Source organism: Sphaerodactylus townsendi, linkage group LG08 (genome assembly GCF_021028975.2).
Source record: "Sphaerodactylus townsendi isolate TG3544 linkage group LG08, MPM_Stown_v2.3, whole genome shotgun sequence".
Taxonomy (NCBI): Eukaryota; Metazoa; Chordata; class Lepidosauria; order Squamata; family Sphaerodactylidae; genus Sphaerodactylus; species Sphaerodactylus townsendi.
Window position 1 is genome coordinate 24,737,874 of NC_059432.1, and position 26,739 is coordinate 24,764,612.

Below are 26,739 nucleotides of genomic sequence, written 5' to 3' on the forward strand. Positions count from 1 at the left end.
GTGTGTCTGCAGACCCAGCGGCGCGGGGCTACCTACTTTCGGGGGGGGGGGGGGGGGATTCGGGGAAAGCACGGGGGGTGGGGGTGGGGGTGGGGGGCACGGGCAGCGCCTGCAGCCTGGAGCCGAGCAGCAGCAGGTGGCTGTGGGCCGGGCCCTGCCCCTCCAGCGCAGCCGGGCCGCTCTTTCCCCGCCCCCCGCCGCCGCCGCCGCCGCCGCCAGAGCCGGGTTCCCTTGGCAGCGCCCGCCCCACTGAGCGCCAAGAGCCCGAGCGAGCGAGCGAGCGAGCGAGCGAGCGCCGGCGACCCGCGGCAGACCCCTCCGTCCGTCATGCCGCCTCCTGCCGCCGCTGGTCCTGCTCGGCGCCGGGCGGTGCAGCTGGCGCCGGGCTCTCTGGCCGTGGTGCTGCGCCGCCGGGAGCGGGAGCGGGACGAGGAGGCGGGCGGCGGCTGCGACGAGGCGAGCGGGGCGGCGGTCTTCCAGGCGTTCCGGCGCGCCAACGCCGCCTGCCACTGGGACGCGGGGCTGGCGGGCGCGGTGGGCCGCGTGCGGCTGCAGGGCTGGCTGCGGGGCGGCGTCCTCTTGCTGCAGGGCCCCGCCGCGCCCCTCCAGCTCCTGCGCCATGCCTGGCTGCGCAGGGTGCTGCGCCCGCCCGAGGGCTTCCTCATCAGGGCCGTCGGTGAGTCCGGACGGAGGGGGGAGGGGGCTGCAAAGCCCGAGCCTCGCCCGCAACCTGCACATTTTGGGGTGGGGGGTGGGGGTGGGGGTGGGGGGGTCAGTCTTGGTTCCTGCCCTTTGACCCGTCGCACCCTTGCAGGAGCTCTGGATTCCCTCCCGGTCAGTTGGCAACGGCACCGCTCAAAGGGGGCGCTGGGCAGCACACGACTTGGGCACCTCGTTCATCTTCGTGTGAGGGGGCTTCATAGGATTCTGTGATGATGGGGCTGTTCCAAAGTGCTCCAGATCTTTGGGGAAGGGGCTAGTCTAGTGGAATACCCCCCCCCCCCCCCCGCATCTAATCAGTTTTTGCTCACGAAGTTCAATAGGCACCAATCCCCTTCCTGTGGGATGATTTACAAATTGTGCATGTAGAATAGAAAAAAGTGACAAGAGAGCACGCAGGAGTTGGAGAGGTCCAGTGAAAAAAATTCAGTATGTACTTAAGTAAGCCTCTGTGTGTGTGTCTCTCTGTGTGTGTGTGTGATCCCAAGCAGAGTTACATCCTTTGAAACCATCAATTTAGGGGAGAGTGCCTTTGCGTAAGAGGACGTTGCATGTTAGGGCTCTCATAGCTGTCTGAAGAGGAGTTTGGATTTATACTCTGCCTTTCTCAACTGTAAGGAGCCTCAAAGCAGTTTACAATCCTTCCTGTCCCCACAACAGACACTTTGTGAGGTAGGTGGGGCCAAGAGAGTTTGGAGAGAACTTTGTCTAGCCCAGATGTCACCGGACAGGTTTCATAGTGGAGGAGCAGGGAAACAAATCCAGTAGGCTACAGCTTTTAACCGCTACGCCACTGGAAAGTTCTGCTTTTGGGGTCCTGTTATTTGAACCTATTTTCTGTGCAGGACTCTGTCTCAGAATATGTGAAATAGTCATGTGTGCATGCAATGTGAATTGGGGTAGGAGGGACAGAACATCTCCTTGGTATGCAGAAAGGGCCAGATTCATTCTCTGGATCAAAGCAGATGATGTGAAAGTTGGCCAGCTGATAACCTGGAAAGCCTCCCCCCCACCCCCACTTTACTTTAAGCTCCTATCCAAGTAACTGGGTTGAAAATTGTGGACGTCAGCATCTGCTTGTAATTCTTAGACGAGTTCAAGTGTTTGCTGCATACCCCCTGCAAGAAAGCCCCCAACCACCCAGTGTTTCCTGTTGTAGTTGGCCTGCCACTTGTATAATCTCTTTATTGCCCTAAGGATTCCGTAGTTCATCATTTGTAGTCCAGACTATTGTGTGTGGAGGGGGGAGCAGAGGTTAAACCGACATACAGTGTCGACTGTAGGAGCTCGGAAGATTAATCTTTCCCTTTTTGCTGGCTCTTGGGGGCTGGCAAGAGGATGGAGACATTTAGGTGCACTAAATGCCATTTAATTTCAAAAAAGTGGCTAGCGGTGCAATCCCGTGCAGAGTTACACAGTCTCAATCCATTGAAATGAATGGGTTTAGACTGGAGTAACTCCATTTAGGATTGCAGTGTGGATTACTTGGTGCAGAGAGATGTGAAGAGTTCCTGCATATATCTTCTGCATTTAACTCAGCCTCTTAAATGCTGTTATTTGTGTGGTCTTACTTTGAATATTAATCTAAGTGTAGATTTTGATGACTCCGTGTATAGTAATGTGGAGAAAATGTTTCTGTTTTCCATTAACAGGACAACATTCTGTCGTCTTTGTTTCTCCATTGCAGAACTGTGGATTCATATCTGCTCTAAGTAAAAAGCCAGCATATAAAGGAAATAGTTATAAATGCTGAATTCTACATTGTTGTAAGTCTCCAGTTAAAGGCTATCTCCTTGATCCTGCAATTGGATCCATATGGGAGGCCCCAGGGCCCAGAGGGAGTGTTGTTGAAGTTAACCGCCAAGTAATACAATTCCTTGGCGTTAGTTGGTCAGGAATTTTATGCTAGTGAAGGATGTAAGCGGTCTCATATTTATGGCCTGGAACGCTGTTAAAAAGAAGGTTGTGTAAAGTTCTCCATGGATTCTCTTTTTCTGGTCAAAGTGGCTGAAAGTTTTCATTTTTCTGGAGTTTCTCCTAATGGTGAATGATATTAATTTAGAGCAATTTGTGCTTATTTTGTCACATTTGCAAGGATAACCCTGGTGCGGGCTCGGTTATTTTATCACCAGATGAAACAGAGGAGATACCAAAGGACCCTGCTTGTTCGGAAGATCGTCTTGCTTATATTTTCTTAATTCCTCTTTAGATTACCCCTTTGACAATAAGGGACAAGTTAAGATTGATAGAATCCCAGGCGGATCATAACTTCAGGATTTTCCTATAGTGGTCATAATTAAGAATCCTAAAGAAAAAGAAAGTGCTGTCTATCTCAGTATTGCTGAACTCTGTCGCAACATATCTCTGGCAGTATTTGATCCACTACTGAACCCATTTAAAACGGGAGGGGCCATTTAAAGGGTAGCGTAGGTAGACAGGCGTGGTGAGCAAATATTTTCCCCAGGTTTTTCTACCCAAATCTGCTTATTTTAAGCTGTTTTCTCCTATTGTTGCATTACATTTGGTTATGAGAGAAAAATGCCTGAAAAAGACGGACTTAACTCTTTCTCTTCATACCTTTTTCCTGATTGAAAATGCCTGCCGTCACTGTTTTAAGCCACAGGAGGGGGGAAAAAGACACATCCAGGTGATGTGTCTTCATTTTTCCTACTAAGGCTTAATGTAGCTTAGAGAGCCAGTTTTGTTTAGCAAAAGGGCACCAACAGCGGGGAACAAATTAAACCCTTCTTCCCCAGAGCTGATGCAACCATCATAGCATTTTTACCATCATAGCATTTTTGCATGAGAAGCTGTGATTTGGAAAGCTACCAAGATTGCATCAAGTATGGGAAAGGCAGCTGTAGTTTCCGGGCGGAGAGACCAGTTCTCAAAACTGTTCAGTGTGCATGGGTGCTGTCCACTTGCAGTTTATGTGGAAGGGAGTTTGGTAAGTGTGAAGGAATCCCCATGATTCAGCTAGTGAGGAAATAGCCAACTTTTAATCCCTTCTCAAATAAGCTGGTTTTGACGACTTAACTTCCAATGAGTTTGCTGGGGTTCTAAGCAGCTAGATTTGGGTTCTTGCAGCTAGATTTCACTTTAGTGTTTGTGATGGGGTTTGAATACTACATGACAGATATTTTCACTGCTGACTACTACTCCCTTGTGCTGTTACTGGGCACTTCTAGATTGATGTTGCTGCAGCATAGGAAGTGGGAAAGAGCCAGGTCTAAATCCATTGCATTTGATTTGGAGAGTGTAAATTTTTTTGATGCAATTTAGGAAAATGGATTCAGGGCTTGCAGTACTTATCTGTCCTGCATGCCTTGTGCATATTGGGGCATGCATTTTGTTGTTGTTGTTACATCTTTGGAGGAGGAAATATTTGCCATTAACTGAAATAGTTGTGACAGTTGCACCAAAAGTTTGTAAATTGTAGCTGGATTATAGCCCTGCATAATTTGGCTCTCCCCTCTAAATGCACAAGGAAAAAGTTTTTTTTCCCTCTCTCTCTCTCATATTATCATTTTCTGCTTGTTTTGGATCACTTTTGACATGGTAATGTGGCAGTCTATAGGGAGCCTTTAGAAAAATGTAACAGATGCTTAATGCACTGCAGTTAAACATTAAGCCACATATTCGGTCTGTGTCAGATTACAGGCTTTCTTGAGACTGAGGATCTGAGGTGTACATATTTTACAACAAAATGCCCAAGTTTATAAAGTGATAATGATTAACACATGCACAGGAAATGTTGGAACAATATCTTTGTGGAGGAGAGAAAACTAGCAGCTGTTCACCCGGTCAGAGTTCTCTCAGGACTTTTCCAGATGATCTCTTGCTCTGTTCCTTACTTTATTCGCAGTGCTCATTTCGATCTCATGGCAGTGACGCTGTACCCTGTCCCTGTATCTTCTTTGCTCTCTTTTTATTTCCCCCTTTTAGAAAGGGAGGATGTGGAGCTCCTTTTTAGAAAGGGAGGATGTGGGGGTCCTACCCTGGAAAGGGGGAGTGTGCTGCTTCCAGCAAGCTGAAGGCAAAATGAGCCACAAACCTTTGACCGAGGACTATAGTATGTGCAGGACAGGAGAGGTCTGTTTGACTCAGTGAGCCCTGTTGACCTCTTCCATTAGCTCCTTTGGTGTTTTGCTGCTCCCTGTGATGTCTCCCGTTCCATAAAAATGCCCAGTGGCTTGTGGAACGCGCTGAAGTAACTTGACTTTGTGGCTTTACCTCATAACATGTTCCATATGTGTGTTTGGGCTCCAAGTGAAATGGTTTCAATTTAAAGCCAGTGGTTCCTTTTCTTCCCTACCCGCACGCCAAATATCTCCTGAGGGCAAGAACAAAGTCTGTGTTATGCATGTGCTCCAAAACCACAGCCGGTGCCTCATATTTTGATTGCGGAACCCAAATAATCCTGTCTTCCTTCCTCGTTTCAGTCATTGCCTGTTATCATTTTCTAGGTATTCTGTATTGACTTTTCAACTCTGAATAACTACGTTGCTGCATTTTCTCTGGGGTATTTTGGTTTTGTGTTTCCTTGAAATAAATGGCCTCTTTCAGTTACCCACAGAGTAATTGAAACAGGCAATTCCGCCTTGTCTCTTGAAATGCCTCCTGCTTCATTTTCCTGTTCTGATACTATCAGCCTTCCCCAAAGCAGAGCTGATTCACATGATTGTGGAAGGCCTGAAATGCTTTCTCCTGGCCAAGTCTGTGTGGTAGTTTATTTGAGGCACACTGGTTTCTGTGGGTTCTACTACGGTTGCAGAGTGCCCAAGCATAGGTCTACATGTGCATGGGAAACCCTTAGGAAAGCAGTTTGCCGCAGAGCTTATGAACAAGCGGGTCACCTGTACTTAAGTGGCTGTATAAACCCACCTCCATAGGCATGGAGGAACGAAATGCTCTTGCAGAATGTTCTGATGTGATTCAATTCGGAATTTAGAAGCAAAACGTTCTCCCTCTCTTGCCCTTCGTGTCTTGAAGAGATGCAACTACGGCAGTAATGCCTTATTTCCCTGTTGAACAAATATTGCCTTGATGGCGACTTACATTCAGAAACGTTAGCCACCAGGTACGTTTGCTTTGGAGCATTGAAAAGCGTGGCGAAAACATTGTGTGGGGTTTACTTTAGTTGCCAACAGAGGCAGATATCACTTTATTCAAGTTTCATGTGAAGAACAAACAACATAGAAAAGGGAATTCAGGTAAAAGCAGAATATGAGATGTGTGGGCTTTTGCCTAGTTATTTTCTGGATGTGAATAAGGCCACACTCTTATTTACTTATATCTTCTCTATCCCACCTTTCTACCAAATGGGGACCCAAAGCAGATAATATCAAATTCCCCTCCTCCCATTTATCCTCTTAACAACCTGCGAGGTAGGTTAGGCTGAGAGTGCGTTAGTGGCCCGAGATCACCCAGCCAGCTTCCATGGCAGGATTCAAACCTGGGTCTCCCAGATCCTAATCCGACACTCTGTTAACACCACCCTGACTCACTTTTCTTCAGCTGCATGACATCCTTTTAACTATTGGCCATGCTGACAGGGGCTGATGGGAATTGTAGTTCATAAACATCTGGAGAACCACAGGTTGCAGACCGCTGAACTATACTTACTTGAGGGATGTGGACCCTGAGTTGTTACAAGTTACTAGTGAAAGGTCTGTGAAGTTCCACAAGCTAGGCTGCAAGAAGAGAGGGCCCCTCCAGCTCTTCTTCACACACACACACCCTACTTGGGCAAATGGCTGAATGTATGCATTCACAATGTGATAAAGGGGGGCCTTCAGGATTCTTTAGGCAGAGGCCAAATCTGCACCTGGTGGTGCTTCATAGCTCCGTTCTGGATTCTGCTTGGGCAGCCCCATCCAAAGGTGTGACGGGGGTGGGGAGGTGTTTGCCCTCCCCGAGACACTTACCGCAGTGGAGGGGGCCAGTGGCCATGCATTCCACCATTTCAAAACCATCTGTATATCCCGCAGCCCTGCCACTTCAAAATGTGGACACCAGTGTATGTGCGTGCGTCCAGGGTGTGTGTGTGTGTCCCAGGGGCAAAGCTGACATAAGTTGGCTCCTTCCTGGAGTTTAGGGCTGGTTACGTGGTGCAGGGACCCGCAGACATATGCCACACTTTCGGTGGTATAGGTCCATTCAGTCCCATGGGGCTTTTCGGCAGTGGGAAGGTCCAGGGCTTTTCCCTATGGTGGTAACGTTTAGATATTTGCACTGATGGAATGTCATTGCTAAATATTCCTTTTGGACCAGAGAGCACATCACAGGTGCGCTTCTAGTTATAGTTTCCATAGAAACTCCTGCCACTCTGGGTATCCTGGAAACTTGGGTCAGGAAATAGGGAACTTTTGGAATGAAAGGGAAAAACCCTCTCTGCTTTGCATATATTACAAAGATTTGAGAATATGTAGGAATGTCAGCTCATCCTGGAAATATTGAAATAAGAGCTCCCAGGCACCAGGATTAAGGGTACAGTGGTTCCTACCTTGTCTTGTCGAAGGCTTTCATGGCTGGACTCAACTGGTCATTGTGAACCTTCTGTGCTGTGTGGCTGTGGTCTGGTAGATCTTGTTGTAACACATTTCCCTCTGTGATACATGAAGAGGCCAGCCACAGATGCAGGCGAAACGTTAGGAACAAGATCCACCAGACCACGGACACACAGCCCGGAAAGGCCACAACTAGTTCCTACCATGTTTACGGTAGATCGTGTGAGATGCGGGTGAAAGTGGATCTGTTTCTTCCCACCCCCAGGAACTAGAACACCATTTGCACACTTCTACAAATGTGTTCCTGCTTTTCCTCTTGACCCTCCGCCTTCATACCTCTCCTGACGATCCCCCAGCTTCCTGGAGTATTTCATTGGGAATGGCAGTCTGAGATGGGAAGAAGAACGCCTTCACCTTAGATACTTTCATAGGTGTCAAACTTGCGGCCCTCCAGATCTTATGTACAGTTCCCATCATCCTCTGCCAGCATAATGCTGGCAGGGGATGATGGGAACTGTAGTCCATAACATCTGGAGGGCTGTGAGTTTGACACCTGTGCTTAGGTTCTGGTCCCTGTTTTAAGGGAATGTTTACACAGTCATGTGCTGGTTACCAGCTTATTTCTTTTTCTGTTATGGGAGCTGAGAAAGTACCCAGGTGATTAAGAAATAACCACTTCTGACTGTTGTAATTGGCCTTGAAAATAAACCACTGCCTACAGAGGATAAGAACTGAACCTGAAGGATTAACTGAAGCTAACTAATAGCCATGGCGATTAGTGATTACTTTGTGTTATTGGGTATAAATTGTTCGTTTATTTATGTTATTTGCAGTCTGCCTTTCTCACTTGAGCTCAAGGCAGATTCCAATATGCAACATCAAAGGCTGTTCTTCAAATGCTGTGGAACTTAAGACTGATGTCATACATGCTCATCAGAACTTTCTTGTTAGTAAACAGTTGTCCTGATGGTTTTACAGTTGTCTTTGCGAACTTTTATTTGAAATTATTTTGACATTTGTCACTTTTTAAAGATGATCAGTTGGATCAACAGAGGATTTCCAATTTGAGCAATAGCATTCTGGGAGATGTGGATCGCAGGGAGCCATTTCACACACTGAATGGTGCTGTGATTCTTTGGATTTTCTAAAATTACATTTTCTGTGGACTTCTGAAAAGGGAGAGAGGCCATTCATTTTGTCCTGCTGCCTCAGGGACTCCTGAGAGAAACATTGGAAAGGGGAGATAGGGAAAGGCACGGACATAAAATGCATGCCTTCTTTTTGAACATTTGAGCAGCCTGTGCAGTTATGAGCAACATGTTGGTTTTGTGATGTTAAAAGGCAGGGGAAATGTGTCCTTTTTAAGCTGCATGCCTCGCCTTTGACTGAACGTCAAACCGTTCATGAGTCCTGCTGGCCACTCATTCTGTGAAGATCTGTGTGCAACTGACAGCACACAAGACTAATGAGGGAGTGCAGCTCAGCGGGAGGCTGTGAGTTTATATGTTGCTTGGGTTTCTTTCATGACTGCCTGTCTTTCATTGCGGTTTTATGTTTTGATCCCTTCTGGCAAATGAGCACACGTTTGAAAATTCAAGGCTCATTAGTATTGAACTTAGGAAGCACTAACATTTGTAGTGCACAATAATCATATGTAGTCGGACCTCTTCATTGAGCTCCCCCAAATGTCCTGATGGTTTGAGAGAGACAGATTATCATTGTATCTGTTTAGTAATTAAAACAGCATTGCCAATACTTTGCAGTTTAGGTCTTTCTTCCTTTAGCCTAGCATTCCAATCTCTGACGGTGGCCAATCAGATACCCCGGGGGAAACTCATTGGTAGGCCCTGCCCTGGATAACTTAGGCTAGCCTGACCTTGTTAGACCTTTTAGTCCAAATTAATAAAAGCCTTTGAGGATTCCATGCTTCCAGGAGGTGTCAGAAGTGTTTTTAGGGGCCAAAGGACCAACAGCAGATGTGTGCATCTCATAAAGGTGTGATGAAACGGAGTTTAAAACTGAAGCAGATTGATGTCTGGGGCATTGGCACTGGATCCTTGGCTGCAAGTTGCTATGTTTAAGGAATGCTTAAGGCAAATTGGCTAACCTTTTCCTTTCCTTTTCTTCCCTTCAGCATTATGGGTAAGAAAATGGGAGCGAAGGGGAAATAGCTAACATTGAAAGCTTGTGCATGAACTGAGTTGAGAGGCTTCCCAAAACTTGGTCAAAACGGGGTAAGGGTCTTTGGCTGAAGTTCCCTGGAATTTTTAAAAAACCCTAAATTGTAGGTGAGGTATTTACTTAGCTCTGTGTGAGCTGCATGTAATGATTGTGGCCAGGACTAAACATAGATTCAGGTTAACTGTATACATGCAGAATTTTGTTTTTTTTACCTTGTGGGCTGATATAGAACTTTTCAGAGAAATTGCATTTGATTTGTGAAGTATGGAAGAATTACAAAGTAGGCAAGTTTGTACTGAGAAGTGTTAGCATACAGTGATATTATACCCATAGTAATCTATAGGATGCCCAGGAATATTTATGGTTGTACTAGTATACTTTGGTTAGTGGAGTCTTTCAAATAAGTGTCTGTATGCAAAAAAATTTTTAATGATGGGTTTAAATGCCCTCAACAAGAAGTAACTGTTTGATGAGAGGGTTCTTATCACCTGGCTACCTCTACTAATTGGAGTGATATACAGAAGTGCCTCATCAGAAGTACAAGCTAACTTCATCTCATTTTCAACATGGCTAGATCTGTGGATACTTAAATCCAGATACTTGGGTCATGGATAGACAAGGTAAATCTTTCTGCAAACCCAAGAAAATTCCTTGTTTTGTAGAAAAATCTGAACGTAACAAAAAAAGGGGAGGTTAAATACCCCAAAAATGATCAATGGAACTTCTCTCCTGAGCCAGAGGACATATCACGGGCTAGCTGCCAAGGAAGAGCAGTCACATCTTGTGGGTGATTCCCATCATCCAGTCAGGGAGGCAGGAAAAGACTTTTCTTCTCTGTTGCAGTGCCCCTTCCTTCCTCAATTCTGTTGCTGCCACAAGGGGAATAGCACGTAGCTAGATTACCTGCGTTAGTTCAGATCTGTTTCTCTATTCCGTTTGCCTCTGTTCCTTTACCCTCAATCTTCTGACCTCTTTGCTTGCCTTGCCTTTCCTTTCTCTGTGCTGTTTACCAACTTTCCTCTTTTTCTCCTCTTAGAGAAAAAATTATGACTGTTGGCTTGTCTGAGCTGCTCTGGAGAGGAGCTCTCTTCTTTTCTTCTGCACTTAGCAGACCATGCAGAGAGAGTCCAGTGAAGACTTCCTCTTTGATGAAGACTCACCCTTGCAAGCCAGATAATTTGTCGTCACTGTAAGCATGCCATCTGTGGCTGTCCCACAGATTTCTGATGGAGCTGTGGCCATTTTGACGTCGGAAGCAAAAATTCAAGACAGCAGACAGAAAGGCTGCTGCAATTATTAGCTACTGTTTCCGTGAGTCCAAGGGCTCCGGCAAGCTAACATACTATGGCCAAGGAGGGTTGCAGCTCCCAATGCCCTGGCTCATGAGGGGACCATTGGGATCAACACACTGGTGTCAAGGACACCTTGAGGGAGGAGGTAAGTCCTTAATCACCCAAGACTGGATTCTAGAGGTCAGAACTGGGCCTCCATATCCCCTGCTATGGGATCATAGCCCAAGGAGGGAGGGTGCCTCAAGGGGAACCAAGCATTGGCTTACCGGAAGCCCACAAGAGACACTACATGAGCCCTATCAGGGAACCTACACCCCCTGCAACTTGCGAGTCAAAATGCAGAGAAGAAGAGTTGACCGCTTCATTCTGTCACTGCAGTGCCAGTTTGAGGACCCCTTCCTGAAAGATAAGGCCCAAGCCCAACTCCAACGTCTGCGTCAGGGCAGACTGTGCGAGTGAATTTCGACAGCTGGCTAGCCGCATATGCCACTGGCCTGAGCAGATGTTCATGTTCATCCACATGTTCAAAGATGACCTGGACCCTTTGTCTTACAGTGGGCACTGGTGGCAGGCAACCCTGACACCCCCATGGGATGGATCTGCCTTGCCAGAGACACTGAGGAGCACCTGAAGGAAGTGCAGGGCTCTCACCAGCGAGTGATTGAGGCGGGAGGCAAAGAAAGGTAATTGAGGGTGAGCCCCAAAAGAGCAAGAGGAGATGGTCTACATGTGACGGCGTTGGTTGAGGCTGTGCCTCCACTGTGAGGAGAGTGGGCACCTGACCGCCTGTCCAAAGAAGGTACCGGGGCAACCGAGTGCACCGCCAACCCGAGCACCGACCCACAAACCTGTTCCAGGGAAGAAGGGACCAGAGCACAACCCATCTGTCAGTGAGGGGATGATGCTAGGGACCTGAGAGCAAGACTGGAACTGAGCTGGCAGGAAACAACAGCCACCTGGCCTAAACAGTGCTAGTGATCAGGTCAGGCAGTCGGGTGCTAAAGATCGGATGAGTGAGGTGTCCACCCACTTAGTTCTACCGCTGACTTTGCTGAACCGAGGCAAAGGGAATAAAATAACTGTGAGGGAGCTAATCAACTCTGGGTGCTCAAAATGTCTTATGCACCCTACCGTGGCTGAGGGGCTGGGGCTCAAGCTCTCCCGACTCAAACATCCGCTTCAATTCGAACAAATGGATGGCTGTGTAATGGGGGGCCCCCCTCTGGTGGCTTATCAAACCAGTACTAGTTGGGTGCGGGGCTCACTGGGACAAGTTGCAGTTTATTATCATAAGTGTGGGGAAGTACTCTTTAGTACTAAGGATGACTTGGCTAACTGAGCACAACCCTGACATTTGGTGGTGGGATGGACTGGTGAGTTTTGGGTCTCCGCCCTGTGGGACCCCCACATGGCCCCACCAGGGGGCCGCAGAGCCCTGTGCACCACCATTAGTCACAGAGGAAGCGTCCTTAGCAGCACTGGCTGCAGAGTCTGAGTGGATTCCCCTTCAATTCTAGGACTTAAGAATACCGGGAAAACAAGGAAGCCGAAAGTCTAATTCTGGGGTGATACTACAGATGGGAATGAAAGATGGAAGCAGAAAAAGGGGAGCAACTAAGGAGGTTTTGAGTGAAAGGGAAGAGGAAACAGTTGGGGGAAGGGAAATATCCCTACAAACCCTTGTGGGTCCTCCTCTTGTTTATTTATAAATGCCATCAGTATGTGTGTGTATGTGTGTGTGTGTGTGTGAGAGAGAGAGAGGAGGGGGGAAGAAAGAGTGTGATCAGAACTGGGTTTTCCTTGTTTACAATTACTTTTCAGAAATTGTTGAAAAGTGTCAGGAAAAGCATCTCTCTTCCATCCTTTGAAACTGAACAGATGTCACAAGAGTGTTTGCTGTGTACTTACTTCCACATTTTTATGCCTTCCTATGCACAGTTGCAAAGTTTAAAAAATCTCTGCCTAGATCAAAATAGGTCTGAAGTATTTTTTAAAATTATTGTTTGATTAACAGCTTCAAAAAACAGATTGTAGCCGTGAGGAAAAGGTGGGGGTGATGAGAACCATTTCAGACCTAAGCAGAGCGCACACTCTGAGTGAAGGCGGGGGTGGGCGGTGGGGGGTGGGGGGGGGGGGGGGTGGGGGGGGGGGGGGGTGGGGGGGGGGGGGGGTGGGGGGGGGGGGGGGTGGGGGGGGGGGGGGGTGGGGGGGGGGGGGGGTGGGGGGGGGGTGGGGTGGGGGGGGGGGGGGGGGGGGGGGGGGGGGGGTGGGGGGGGGGGGGGGTGGGGGGGGGGGGGGGTGGGGGGGGGGGGGGGTGGGGGGGGGGGGGGGTGGGGGGGGGGGGGGGTGGGGGGGGGGGGGGGTGGGGGGGGGGGGGGGTGGGGGGGGGGGGGGGTGGGGGGGGGGGGGGGTGGGGGGGGGGGGGGGTGGGGGGGGGGGGGGGTGGGGGGGGGGGGGGGTGGGGGGGGGGGGGGGTGGGGGGGGGGGGGGGTGGGGGGGGGGGGGGGTGGGGGGGGGGGGGGGTGGGGGGGGGGGGGGGTGGGGGGGGGGGGGGGTGGGGGGGGGGGGGGGTGGGGGGGGGGGGGGGTGGGGGGGGGGGGGGGTGGGGGGGGGGGGGGGTGGGGGGGGGGGGGGGTGGGGGGGGGGGGGGGTGGGGGGGGGGGGGGGTGGGGGGGGGGGGGGGTGGGGGGGGGGGGGGGTGGGGGGGGGGGGGGGTGGGGGGGGGGGGGGGTGGGGGGGGGGGGGGGTGGGGGGGGGGGGGGGTGGGGGGGGGGGGGGGTGGGGGGGGGGGGGGGTGGGGGGGGGGGGGGGTGGGGGGGGGGGGGGGTGGGGGGGGGGGGGGGTGGGGGGGGGGGGGGGTGGGGGGGGGGGGGGGTGGGGGGGGGGGGGGGTGGGGGGGGGGGGGGGTGGGGGGGGGGGGGGGTGGGGGGGGGGGGGGGTGGGGGGGGGGGGGGGTGGGGGGGGGGGGGGGTGGGGGGGGGGGGGGGTGGGGGGGGGGGGGGGTGGGGGGGGGGGGGGGTGGGGGGGGGGGGGGGTGGGGGGGGGGGGGGGTGGGGGGGGGGGGGGGTGGGGGGGGGGGGGGGTGGGGGGGGGGGGGGGTGGGGGGGGGGGGGGGTGGGGGGGGGGGGGGGTGGGGGGGGGGGGGGGTGGGGGGGGGGGGGGGTGGGGGGGGGGGGGGGTGGGGGGGGGGGGGGGTGGGGGGGGGGGGGGGTGGGGGGGGGGGGGGGTGGGGGGGGGGGGGGGTGGGGGGGGGGGGGGGTGGGGGGGGGGGGGGGTGGGGGGGGGGGGGGGTGGGGGGGGGGGGGGGTGGGGGGGGGGGGGGGTGGGGGGGGGGGGGGGTGGGGGGGGGGGGGGGTGGGGGGGGGGGGGGGTGGGGGGGGGGGGGGGTGGGGGGGGGGGGGGGTGGGGGGGGGGGGGGGTGGGGGGGGGGGGGGGTGGGGGGGGGGGGGGGTGGGGGGGGGGGGGGGTGGGGGGGGGGGGGGGTGGGGGGGGGGGGGGGTGGGGGGGGGGGGGGGTGGGGGGGGGGGGGGGTGGGGGGGGGGGGGGGTGGGGGGGGGGGGGGGTGGGGGGGGGGGGGGGTGGGGGGGGGGGGGGGTGGGGGGGGGGGGGGGTGGGGGGGGGGGGGGGTGGGGGGGGGGGGGGGTGGGGGGGGGGGGGGGTGGGGGGGGGGGGGGGTGGGGGGGGGGGGGGGTGGGGGGGGGGGGGGGTGGGGGGGGGGGGGGGTGGGGGGGGGGGGGGGTGGGGGGGGGGGGGGGTGGGGGGGGGGGGGGGTGGGGGGGGGGGGGGGTGGGGGGGGGGGGGGGTGGGGGGGGGGGGGGGTGGGGGGGGGGGGGGGTGGGGGGGGGGGGGGGTGGGGGGGGGGGGGGGTGGGGGGGGGGGGGGGTGGGGGGGGGGGGGGGTGGGGGGGGGGGGGGGTGGGGGGGGGGGGGGGTGGGGGGGGGGGGGGGTGGGGGGGGGGGGGGGTGGGGGGGGGGGGGGGTGGGGGGGGGGGGGGGTGGGGGGGGGGGGGGGTGGGGGGGGGGGGGGGTGGGGGGGGGGGGGGGTGGGGGGGGGGGGGGGTGGGGGGGGGGGGGGGTGGGGGGGGGGGGGGGTGGGGGGGGGGGGGGGTGGGGGGGGGGGGGGGTGGGGGGGGGGGGGGGTGGGGGGGGGGGGGGGTGGGGGGGGGGGGGGGTGGGGGGGGGGGGGGGTGGGGGGGGGGGGGGGTGGGGGGGGGGGGGGGTGGGGGGGGGGGGGGGTGGGGGGGGGGGGGGGTGGGGGGGGGGGGGGGTGGGGGGGGGGGGGGGTGGGGGGGGGGGGGGGTGGGGGGGGGGGGGGGTGGGGGGGGGGGGGGGTGGGGGGGGGGGGGGGTGGGGGGGGGGGGGGGTGGGGGGGGGGGGGGGTGGGGGGGGGGGGGGGTGGGGGGGGGGGGGGGTGGGGGGGGGGGGGGGTGGGGGGGGGGGGGGGTGGGGGGGGGGGGGGGTGGGGGGGGGGGGGGGTGGGGGGGGGGGGGGGTGGGGGGGGGGGGGGGTGGGGGGGGGGGGGGGTGGGGGGGGGGGGGGGTGGGGGGGGGGGGGGGTGGGGGGGGGGGGGGGTGGGGGGGGGGGGGGGTGGGGGGGGGGGGGGGTGGGGGGGGGGGGGGGTGGGGGGGGGGGGGGGTGGGGGGGGGGGGGGGTGGGGGGGGGGGGGGGTGGGGGGGGGGGGGGGTGGGGGGGGGGGGGGGTGGGGGGGGGGGGGGGTGGGGGGGGGGGGGGGTGGGGGGGGGGGGGGGTGGGGGGGGGGGGGGGTGGGGGGGGGGGGGGGTGGGGGGGGGGGGGGGTGGGGGGGGGGGGGGGTGGGGGGGGGGGGGGGTGGGGGGGGGGGGGGGTGGGGGGGGGGGGGGGTGGGGGGGGGGGGGGGTGGGGGGGGGGGGGGGTGGGGGGGGGGGGGGGTGGGGGGGGGGGGGGGTGGGGGGGGGGGGGGGTGGGGGGGGGGGGGGGTGGGGGGGGGGGGGGGTGGGGGGGGGGGGGGGTGGGGGGGGGGGGGGGTGGGGGGGGGGGGGGGTGGGGGGGGGGGGGGGTGGGGGGGGGGGGGGGTGGGGGGGGGGGGGGGTGGGGGGGGGGGGGGGTGGGGGGGGGGGGGGGTGGGGGGGGGGGGGGGTGGGGGGGGGGGGGGGTGGGGGGGGGGGGGGGTGGGGGGGGGGGGGGGTGGGGGGGGGGGGGGGTGGGGGGGGGGGGGGGTGGGGGGGGGGGGGGGTGGGGGGGGGGGGGGGTGGGGGGGGGGGGGGGTGGGGGGGGGGGGGGGTGGGGGGGGGGGGGGGTGGGGGGGGGGGGGGGTGGGGGGGGGGGGGGGTGGGGGGGGGGGGGGGTGGGGGGGGGGGGGGGTGGGGGGGGGGGGGGGTGGGGGGGGGGGGGGGTGGGGGGGGGGGGGGGTGGGGGGGGGGGGGGGTGGGGGGGGGGGGGGGTGGGGGGGGGGGGGGGTGGGGGGGGGGGGGGGTGGGGGGGGGGGGGGGTGGGGGGGGGGGGGGGTGGGGGGGGGGGGGGGTGGGGGGGGGGGGGGGTGGGGGGGGGGGGGGGTGGGGGGGGGGGGGGGTGGGGGGGGGGGGGGGTGGGGGGGGGGGGGGGTGGGGGGGGGGGGGGGTGGGGGGGGGGGGGGGTGGGGGGGGGGGGGGGTGGGGGGGGGGGGGGGTGGGGGGGGGGGGGGGTGGGGGGGGGGGGGGGTGGGGGGGGGGGGGGGTGGGGGGGGGGGGGGGTGGGGGGGGGGGGGGGTGGGGGGGGGGGGGGGTGGGGGGGGGGGGGGGTGGGGGGGGGGGGGGGTGGGGGGGGGGGGGGGTGGGGGGGGGGGGGGGTGGGGGGGGGGGGGGGTGGGGGGGGGGGGGGGTGGGGGGGGGGGGGGGTGGGGGGGGGGGGGGGTGGGGGGGGGGGGGGGTGGGGGGGGGGGGGGGTGGGGGGGGGGGGGGGTGGGGGGGGGGGGGGGTGGGGGGGGGGGGGGGTGGGGGGGGGGGGGGGTGGGGGGGGGGGGGGGTGGGGGGGGGGGGGGGTGGGGGGGGGGGGGGGTGGGGGGGGGGGGGGGTGGGGGGGGGGGGGGGTGGGGGGGGGGGGGGGTGGGGGGGGGGGGGGGTGGGGGGGGGGGGGGGTGGGGGGGGGGGGGGGTGGGGGGGGGGGGGGGTGGGGGGGGGGGGGGGTGGGGGGGGGGGGGGGTGGGGGGGGGGGGGGGTGGGGGGGGGGGGGGGTGGGGGGGGGGGGGGGTGGGGGGGGGGGGGGGTGGGGGGGGGGGGGGGTGGGGGGGGGGGGGGGTGGGGGGGGGGGGGGGTGGGGGGGGGGGGGGGTGGGGGGGGGGGGGGGTGGGGGGGGGGGGGGGTGGGGGGGGGGGGGGGTGGGGGGGGGGGGGGGTGGGGGGGGGGGGGGGTGGGGGGGGGGGGGGGTGGGGGGGGGGGGGGGTGGGGGGGGGGGGGGGTGGGGGGGGGGGGGGGTGGGGGGGGGGGGGGGTGGGGGGGGGGGGGGGTGGGGGGGGGGGGGGGTGGGGGGGGGGGGGGGTGGGGGGGGGGGGGGGTGGGGGGGGGGGGGGGTGGGGGGGGGGGGGGGTGGGGGGGGGGGGGGGTGGGGGGGGGGGGGGGTGGGGGGGGGGGGGGGTGGGGGGGGGGGGGGGTGGGGGGGGGGGGGGGTGGGGGGGGGGGGGGGTGGGGGGGGGGGGGGGTGGGGGGGGGGGGGGGTGGGGGGGGGGGGGGGTGGGGGGGGGGGGGGGTGGGGGGGGGGGGGGGTGGGGGGGGGGGGGGGTGGGGGGGGGGGGGGGTGGGGGGGGGGGGGGGTGGGGGGGGGGGGGGGTGGGGGGGGGGGGGGGTGGGGGGGGGGGGGGGTGGGGGGGGGGGGGGGTGGGGGGGGGGGGGGGTGGGGGGGGGGGGGGGTGGGGGGGGGGGGGGGTGGGGGGGGGGGGGGGTGGGGGGGGGGGGGGGTGGGGGGGGGGGGGGGTGGGGGGGGGGGGGGGTGGGGGGGGGGGGGGGTGGGGGGGGGGGGGGGTGGGGGGGGGGGGGGGTGGGGGGGGGGGGGGGTGGGGGGGGGGGGGGGTGGGGGGGGGGGGGGGTGGGGGGGGGGGGGGGTGGGGGGGGGGGGGGGTGGGGGGGGGGGGGGGTGGGGGGGGGGGGGGGTGGGGGGGGGGGGGGGTGGGGGGGGGGGGGGGTGGGGGGGGGGGGGGGTGGGGGGGGGGGGGGGTGGGGGGGGGGGGGGGTGGGGGGGGGGGGGGGTGGGGGGGGGGGGGGGTGGGGGGGGGGGGGGGTGGGGGGGGGGGGGGGTGGGGGGGGGGGGGGGTGGGGGGGGGGGGGGGTGGGGGGGGGGGGGGGTGGGGGGGGGGGGGGGTGGGGGGGGGGGGGGGTGGGGGGGGGGGGGGGTGGGGGGGGGGGGGGGTGGGGGGGGGGGGGGGTGGGGGGGGGGGGGGGTGGGGGGGGGGGGGGGTGGGGGGGGGGGGGGGTGGGGGGGGGGGGGGGTGGGGGGGGGGGGGGGTGGGGGGGGGGGGGGGTGGGGGGGGGGGGGGGTGGGGGGGGGGGGGGGTGGGGGGGGGGGGGGGTGGGGGGGGGGGGGGGTGGGGGGGGGGGGGGGTGGGGGGGGGGGGGGGTGGGGGGGGGGGGGGGTGGGGGGGGGGGGGGGTGGGGGGGGGGGGGGGTGGGGGGGGGGGGGGGTGGGGGGGGGGGGGGGTGGGGGGGGGGGGGGGTGGGGGGGGGGGGGGGTGGGGGGGGGGGGGGGTGGGGGGGGGGGGGGGTGGGGGGGGGGGGGGGTGGGGGGGGGGGGGGGTGGGGGGGGGGGGGGGTGGGGGGGGGGGGGGGTGGGGGGGGGGGGGGGTGGGGGGGGGGGGGGGTGGGGGGGGGGGGGGGTGGGGGGGGGGGGGGGTGGGGGGGGGGGGGGGTGGGGGGGGGGGGGGGTGGGGGGGGGGGGGGGTGGGGGGGGGGGGGGGTGGGGGGGGGGGGGGGTGGGGGGGGGGGGGGGTGGGGGGGGGGGGGGGTGGGGGGGGGGGGGGGTGGGGGGGGGGGGGGGTGGGGGGGGGGGGGGGTGGGGGGGGGGGGGGGTGGGGGGGGGGGGGGGTGGGGGGGGGGGGGGGTGGGGGGGGGGGGGGGTGGGGGGGGGGGGGGGTGGGGGGGGGGGGGGGTGGGGGGGGGGGGGGGTGGGGGGGGGGGGGGGTGGGGGGGGGGGGGGGTGGGGGGGGGGGGGGGTGGGGGGGGGGGGGGGTGGGGGGGGGGGGGGGTGGGGGGGGGGGGGGGTGGGGGGGGGGGGGGGTGGGGGGGGGGGGGGGTGGGGGGGGGGGGGGGTGGGGGGGGGGGGGGGTGGGGGGGGGGGGGGGTGGGGGGGGGGGGGGGTGGGGGGGGGGGGGGGTGGGGGGGGGGGGGGGTGGGGGGGGGGGGGGGTGGGGGGGGGGGGGGGTGGGGGGGGGGGGGGGTGGGGGGGGGGGGGGGTGGGGGGGGGGGGGGGTGGGGGGGGGGGGGGGTGGGGGGGGGGGGGGGTGGGGGGGGGGGGGGGTGGGGGGGGGGGGGGGTGGGGGGGGGGGGGGGTGGGGGGGGGGGGGGGTGGGGGGGGGGGGGGGTGGGGGGGGGGGGGGGTGGGGGGGGGGGGGGGTGGGGGGGGGGGGGGGTGGGGGGGGGGGGGGGTGGGGGGGGGGGGGGGTGGGGGGGGGGGGGGGTGGGGGGGGGGGGGGGTGGGGGGGGGGGGGGGTGGGGGGGGGGGGGGGTGGGGGGGGGGGGGGGTGGGGGGGGGGGGGGGTGGGGGGGGGGGGGGGTGGGGGGGGGGGGGGGTGGGGGGGGGGGGGGGTGGGGGGGGGGGGGGGTGGGGGGGGGGGGGGGTGGGGGGGGGGGGGGGTGGGGGGGGGGGGGGGTGGGGGGGGGGGGGGGTGGGGGGGGGGGGGGGTGGGGGGGGGGGGGGGTGGGGGGGGGGGGGGGTGGGGGGGGGGGGGGGTGGGGGGGGGGGGGGGTGGGGGGGGGGGGGGGTGGGGGGGGGGGGGGGTGGGGGGGGGGGGGGGTGGGGGGGGGGGGGGGTGGGGGGGGGGGGGGGTGGGGGGGGGGGGGGGTGGGGGGGGGGGGGGGTGGGGGGGGGGGGGGGTGGGGGGGGGGGGGGGTGGGGGGGGGGGGGGGTGGGGGGGGGGGGGGGTGGGGGGGGGGGGGGGTGGGGGGGGGGGGGGGTGGGGGGGGGGGGGGGTGGGGGGGGGGGGGGGTGGGGGGGGGGGGGGGTGGGGGGGGGGGGGGGTGGGGGGGGGGGGGGGTGGGGGGGGGGGGGGGTGGGGGGGGGGGGGGGTGGGGGGGGGGGGGGGTGGGGGGGGGGGGGGGTGGGGGGGGGGGGGGGTGGGGGGGGGGGGGGGTGGGGGGGGGGGGGGGTGGGGGGGGGGGGGGGTGGGGGGGGGGGGGGGTGGGGGGGGGGGGGGGTGGGGGGGGGGGGGGGTGGGGGGGGGGGGGGGTGGGGGGGGGGGGGGGTGGGGGGGGGGGGGGGTGGGGGGGGGGGGGGGTGGGGGGGGGGGGGGGTGGGGGGGGGGGGGGGTGGGGGGGGGGGGGGGTGGGGGGGGGGGGGGGTGGGGGGGGGGGGGGGTGGGGGGGGGGGGGGGTGGGGGGGGGGGGGGGTGGGGGGGGGGGGGGGTGGGGGGGGGGGGGGGTGGGGGGGGGGGGGGGTGGGGGGGGGGGGGGGTGGGGGGGGGGGGGGGTGGGGGGGGGGGGGGGTGGGGGGGGGGGGGGGTGGGGGGGGGGGGGGGTGGGGGGGGGGGGGGGTGGGGGGGGGGGGGGGTGGGGGGGGGGGGGGGTGGGGGGGGGGGGGGGTGGGGGGGGGGGGGGGTGGGGGGGGGGGGGGGTGGGGGGGGGGGGGGGTGGGGGGGGGGGGGGGTGGGGGGGGGGGGGGGTGGGGGGGGGGGGGGGTGGGGGGGGGGGGGGGTGGGGGGGGGGGGGGGTGGGGGGGGGGGGGGGTGGGGGGGGGGGGGGGTGGGGGGGGGGGGGGGTGGGGGGGGGGGGGGGTGGGGGGGGGGGGGGGTGGGGGGGGGGGGGGGTGGGGGGGGGGGGGGGTGGGGGGGGGGGGGGGTGGGGGGGGGGGGGGGTGGGGGGGGGGGGGGGTGGGGGGGGGGGGGGGTGGGGGGGGGGGGGGGTGGGGGGGGGGGGGGGTGGGGGGGGGGGGGGGTGGGGGGGGGGGGGGGTGGGGGGGGGGGGGGGTGGGGGGGGGGGGGGGTGGGGGGGGGGGGGGGTGGGGGGGGGGGGGGGTGGGGGGGGGGGGGGGTGGGGGGGGGGGGGGGTGGGGGGGGGGGGGGGTGGGGGGGGGGGGGGGTGGGGGGGGGGGGGGGTGGGGGGGGGGGGGGGTGGGGGGGGGGGGGGGTGGGGGGGGGGGGGGGTGGGGGGGGGGGGGGGTGGGGGGGGGGGGGGGTGGGGGGGGGGGGGGGTGGGGGGGGGGGGGGGTGGGGGGGGGGGGGGGTGGGGGGGGGGGGGGGTGGGGGGGGGGGGGGGTGGGGGGGGGGGGGGGTGGGGGGGGGGGGGGGTGGGGGGGGGGGGGGGTGGGGGGGGGGGGGGGTGGGGGGGGGGGGGGGTGGGGGGGGGGGGGGGTGGGGGGGGGGGGGGGTGGGGGGGGGGGGGGGTGGGGGGGGGGGGGGGTGGGGGGGGGGGGGGGTGGGGGGGGGGGGGGGTGGGGGGGGGGGGGGGTGGGGGGGGGGGGGGGTGGGGGGGGGGGGGGGTGGGGGGGGGGGGGGGTGGGGGGGGGGGGGGGTGGGGGGGGGGGGGGGTGGGGGGGGGGGGGGGTGGGGGGGGGGGGGGGTGGGGGGGGGGGGGGGTGGGGGGGGGGGGGGGTGGGGGGGGGGGGGGGTGGGGGGGGGGGGGGGTGGGGGGGGGGGGGGGTGGGGGGGGGGGGGGGTGGGGGGGGGGGGGGGTGGGGGGGGGGGGGGGTGGGGGGGGGGGGGGGTGGGGGGGGGGGGGGGTGGGGGGGGGGGGGGGTGGGGGGGGGGGGGGGTGGGGGGGGGGGGGGGTGGGGGGGGGGGGGGGTGGGGGGGGGGGGGGGTGGGGGGGGGGGGGGGTGGGGGGGGGGGGGGGTGGGGGGGGGGGGGGGTGGGGGGGGGGGGGGGTGGGGGGGGGGGGGGGTGGGGGGGGGGGGGGGTGGGGGGGGGGGGGGGTGGGGGGGGGGGGGGGTGGGGGGGGGGGGGGGTGGGGGGGGGGGGGGGTGGGGGGGGGGGGGGGTGGGGGGGGGGGGGGGTGGGGGGGGGGGGGGGTGGGGGGGGGGGGGGGTGGGGGGGGGGGGGGGTGGGGGGGGGGGGGGGTGGGGGGGGGGGGGGGTGGGGGGGGGGGGGGGTGGGGGGGGGGGGGGGTGGGGGGGGGGGGGGGTGGGGGGGGGGGGGGGTGGGGGGGGGGGGGGGTGGGGGGGGGGGGGGGTGGGGGGGGGGGGGGGTGGGGGGGGGGGGGGGTGGGGGGGGGGGGGGGTGGGGGGGGGGGGGGGTGGGGGGGGGGGGGGGTGGGGGGGGGGGGGGGTGGGGGGGGGGGGGGGTGGGGGGGGGGGGGGGTGGGGGGGGGGGGGGGTGGGGGGGGGGGGGGGTGGGGGGGGGGGGGGGTGGGGGGGGGGGGGGGTGGGGGGGGGGGGGGGTGGGGGGGGGGGGGGGTGGGGGGGGGGGGGGGTGGGGGGGGGGGGGGGTGGGGGGGGGGGGGGGTGGGGGGGGGGGGGGGTGGGGGGGGGGGGGGGTGGGGGGGGGGGGGGGTGGGGGGGGGGGGGGGTGGGGGGGGGGGGGGGTGGGGGGGGGGGGGGGTGGGGGGGGGGGGGGGTGGGGGGGGGGGGGGGTGGGGGGGGGGGGGGGTGGGGGGGGGGGGGGGTGGGGGGGGGGGGGGGTGGGGGGGGGGGGGGGTGGGGGGGGGGGGGGGTGGGGGGGGGGGGGGGTGGGGGGGGGGGGGGGTGGGGGGGGGGGGGGGTGGGGGGGGGGGGGGGTGGGGGGGGGGGGGGGTGGGGGGGGGGGGGGGTGGGGGGGGGGGGGGGTGGGGGGGGGGGGGGGTGGGGGGGGGGGGGGGTGGGGGGGGGGGGGGGTGGGGGGGGGGGGGGGTGGGGGGGGGGGGGGGTGGGGGGGGGGGGGGGTGGGGGGGGGGGGGGGTGGGGGGGGGGGGGGGTGGGGGGGGGGGGGGGTGGGGGGGGGGGGGGGTGGGGGGGGGGGGGGGTGGGGGGGGGGGGGGGTGGGGGACTACAATTCCCATCAGCCCCTGCCAGCATGGCCCATTGGCAGGGGCTGATGGGAATTGTAGTCCATAACATCTGGAGTGCCAAAAGTTTGCCACCACGGTTCTAGTCTGTATTTCTGGCCACTGCAGCACACTGGCTAGAAGCTGCTACAGATATAAGCAAAAGCCAGCTTCCCAGCATTCTCTCACACTCTCAGGTTACCATGAAACAGAACCCAGGAGGGGGCTGCACCAGTGAAGAAGCAGATAATACAGAAAGGCACAGGTTTGCTTTTCAGTGGATGGAATCACTAAGGGCAGGGAGTAAGTTCAGCACCCTTTATTTTCTCCCATTGAAATTAATGGGAACTGTTCCTCAGTAGAAAATCAACCCCCTGGAGGCACTGCTGGCGTGTGGGCCAAGGCCTGTCCTTTCCCCTTGATTAGTGTTGCCAAATCTGGGTTGAGAAATTCCTGGAGATTTGGGACAGGAGGCTGGGGAGGGTGAGGTTTGGGGTAGGGAGTGACCTCAGTGGGTATAATGCCTTGGAGTTCACCTTCCAAAGAAGTATTTTCCCCCAGAGGCACTGATCTCTGGAGTGTGGAGATCAGTTATAATTCCAAGGGATTTCCAGGCACCATGTGAAGGCTGGCACGCCTACCCTTGATGCTGAATGACCTGGCTGTCCCTGGTGGAGATCTGGCTGTAGGAGTTCTGCATTTGTACACAGAAAAGGCAGAGATGCTTGGCTCACTCTCCCCTGGGGATCCCCTATCACCCTTCCTCTATGTATGCATTATAACCGTGAGTACTTTTTATATCAAAAGTTGCCCTGTCTGCCTTTACCAATAACAATCTTTTCCAGAAGAATAAGGAAACGTGATTTGGGGCTTGGCCAACTCTGGTCAAATTAAGGATTTGGGAGGTTGCCAGTACTGAAGCTGTGTCTTTCTCCTACAGTCCAGACATCTTCAAATGGGTCTTTCTTGCCTGCTGGACTGTAGGAGAATTTGAGGTTCTAAAAAGTATTCCCAATTGCCCAGAAGGAAGTGCTCTTTAGAACAAAAAGAAACTTCCCCCATGGACTGTAAAACAAAAAAGGAAGTGCCCTTCTTCTCATATCCATCATTTGCTGAGTGACGCTGTGATGCATCTTGTTTCACCAATACTCTCAGTTGCCAGCTTTTTCTTTGCTAGGCCCAGGCACCTTCCCAGCTGCAATCATAAGCAAACCAGACACTGCATTTGGCTGGTTTCAATGCACTAAATTCAGCTCTCCGTGTTCTTGAGCCTGCGGATTATCTGAAGTCAGCAAGGAGATCATTGCAGCCTGTGTGAATGTTATAGGTCACCATTCCATAGACTATAATGAAAGTGATGACTTTTAAGGAGTTGCATGTGTATCTGCTGCCCTCTAATGTATGACTGGAAGAAGGCATCTTCTCATCAGCATTAAAAGAACGTCCTCCCTCTGGATTAAAATCTTGTTCCCATAGAAATACGTTAAGATTAGAATTTTGATTGTGTGGTTCCATGTCTCTGTGTTCAGGATTAGCCTTATCAAGAAGCAGTTACTTTGGGTAGCATATTCCACAAAGGGTGTCATTTCGTTTTCATTCAGTTGTATTTTCCAATAAAACTGTTGCCCAAATCTCAGGTCTTTAGATGTACATTTTATTTTTTAAAACCAGTTTCATTAAAATGTATTTGGGAGAGGATGGCCCAGGCTAGCCCGATCTCATCAGAACTCAGAAACTAAGCATCCACGATGCAGAGGCATGCAGTGGCAAACCACCGCCGAATGTCTGTTACCTTGAAAACCCTACGGGATCCCCATAAGTCAGCTGAGACTTGATGGTATTTTTCACCACCACCATGCAAGTTACTTCCAGTTGTGGATCCAGCTGTGGATGAGGAGGCCAATTTTTGTCAGTTCTCCAAATCTCATGGTGTTCCAGAGAGACTACTGACCCACTGGAGTATAATTGGAAGGGTCATAGAAGACACATCGGGAAGGAGGAGTATTGTCATTCGTGCAGAAGAACACTTCTGATGCTTCATAAGATCCTAGTTATTCTCAGTTTGTATAAAAATGGTCCTGAGTACAGAGATCTTCATTTGGGTGCCTTGGTTTGGGAGTTCTTATCATGACTTGGGAGCAGGATGAGGCCTTTCATCTTAGGAATAGTTGACACTGATATGGCAGTGGACTGATCTTTATAGCAGCAGCGAGGCTAGGAAACTCTATTTTTTCTCACAGCTATAGAGGAGGGAGAAATGGGGAGGAGGTAGTGGTGAATTTCCTGAATTGTGCTGTGGATTCAACTAGATGACCCTTGGGTTCCTTCCAGCTCTTCTGTGTTGGAGCCTGGTGTTTTCCTTACTTGTGGGAAAGATAAGAAATCCCTCTGATGTCCAAAACCTGTCTATGTACCCTTGAGTTCTGGCAGACTCATGCAGTGAAAACCCAGATTACCAGGGACCACTGGCGTAATGCCCATTGGGCAAGGTGGGCAGCTGCCCAGGGCACCACCTTGTGAGGGGCATCAAAATGCTGGGTTCGTTTTTGGGTATTTTAGTGGTTTTCCATTTTTGGCCTGCAGGGGGCGCAGTTTTTAGGCTAGCGGCACAAAAATTTCAGCGTATCATCAGGGGACTGTCCTTATGCTACCCTCCACGTTTGGTGAGGTTTGCTTCAGGGAGTCCAAAGTTATGGACTCCCAAAGGGGGTGCCCCTATCCCCCATTGTTTCAAATGGGAGCTAATAGGAGATGGGGGCTACAGTTTTGAGGGTCCATAACTTTGGCCCCCCTGAATCAAACTGCACCAAACTTGGGGGGTATCATTACAGCAGTCTCCTGATTAGACCCTGAAAGTTTTGAGACTGTGTGTTCAGAAATGTGCCCCCCACAGCCTGCAATCCCCATTGACAGCAATGCAGAAAACTCAATGCAGAACAAAGATTCTTGGGCAAATTTTTAGGATGTTCCTGCAGGGGGTGCATTTGTGGATGTATCAGCACCAAAATTTCAGGGTATCATCTGGAGATGATGGCACCCCCCAAGTTTGGTGCAGTTTGGTTCAGGGGGGCCAAAGTTATGGACCCTCAAAACTGTAGCCCCCATCTCCTATTAGCTCCCATTGGAAACAATGGGGGATGGGGCACCCCCTTTGGGAGTCCATAACTTTGGACTCCTTGAACCAAACCTCACCAAACATGGGGAGTAGCATAAGGACAGTCACCTGATGATATGCTAAAATTTTGGTGCTGATATGTCTAAAAATGAACCCCCTGCAGGCACCAATGTCCTGGTGCAAAAAAAAATTTGGTTGTGGTGGAGTGGCCGCCCATGGGGGGGGGGGGGCATCCAACTCAGGTTTTGCCCAGGGCTACAGTTTGCCCAGGGCTGTCTCGTTATGCCCCTGCCAGGGACCTTTCTTCACACAAGGGGTAGACAGATGAAAAGGAGCTGCCTTTAATGTGTGAGTCTGAGAGATAGACTGTGGGAGAGTTCATCTGTGTGAATGAAGCATGCACCCATACACTATTATGCCATCCTGGTTTGTAAGCATTTGGATCCCTCCTCTCGCTAAGGAGTGCCATGAAGGTGAAGACTGGCATATGAGCAAGACACTGGATGCCCATTTTCGGGAATAAGAATTGGTCCTCTCATAGTGTGTTGATTTTCAGATGCTCTTCCTTTTTGTTCCATTGATTCTAATATTTTTGTTGCTTGTGTGCAATCTAGAGATATGCTAGTAGAACAGAGCCTATGTTTATTCAAGATTTGAAGAGGCTGCCTATGGAACCATGCTGTGGCCAGTATTACTGAAAATAGCCCTATAAGATGTTCTTCCTGGCATCAAGCTGGAAAGGGGAGTAAAAAGCCCATGAGGGCATGGCAGCAATTAGACGAAAGCCCCCCTTCCCCCAAAAAAAACGCT

At 64.5% G+C, this 26,739-nt stretch overlaps 1 protein-coding gene across 1 annotated transcript in view; it reads left to right on the forward strand.

Annotated features, from left to right (window-relative positions):
• Window positions 1–206: 206 nt before the first annotated feature.
• Window positions 207–26,739, forward strand: part of STOX1 (storkhead box 1) — a 33,118-nt gene continuing 6,585 nt past the window's right edge. The window contains exons 1-5 of the mRNA XM_048506871.1: window positions 207–676; window positions 815–906; window positions 4,666–4,792; window positions 9,364–9,371; window positions 11,258–11,385. Coding sequence (XP_048362828.1) covers window positions 328–676; window positions 815–906; window positions 4,666–4,792; window positions 9,364–9,371; window positions 11,258–11,385 — 704 coding nt within the window. The 5' untranslated portion in view covers window positions 207–327. The remainder of the gene's footprint in view (window positions 677–814; window positions 907–4,665; window positions 4,793–9,363; window positions 9,372–11,257; window positions 11,386–26,739) is intronic.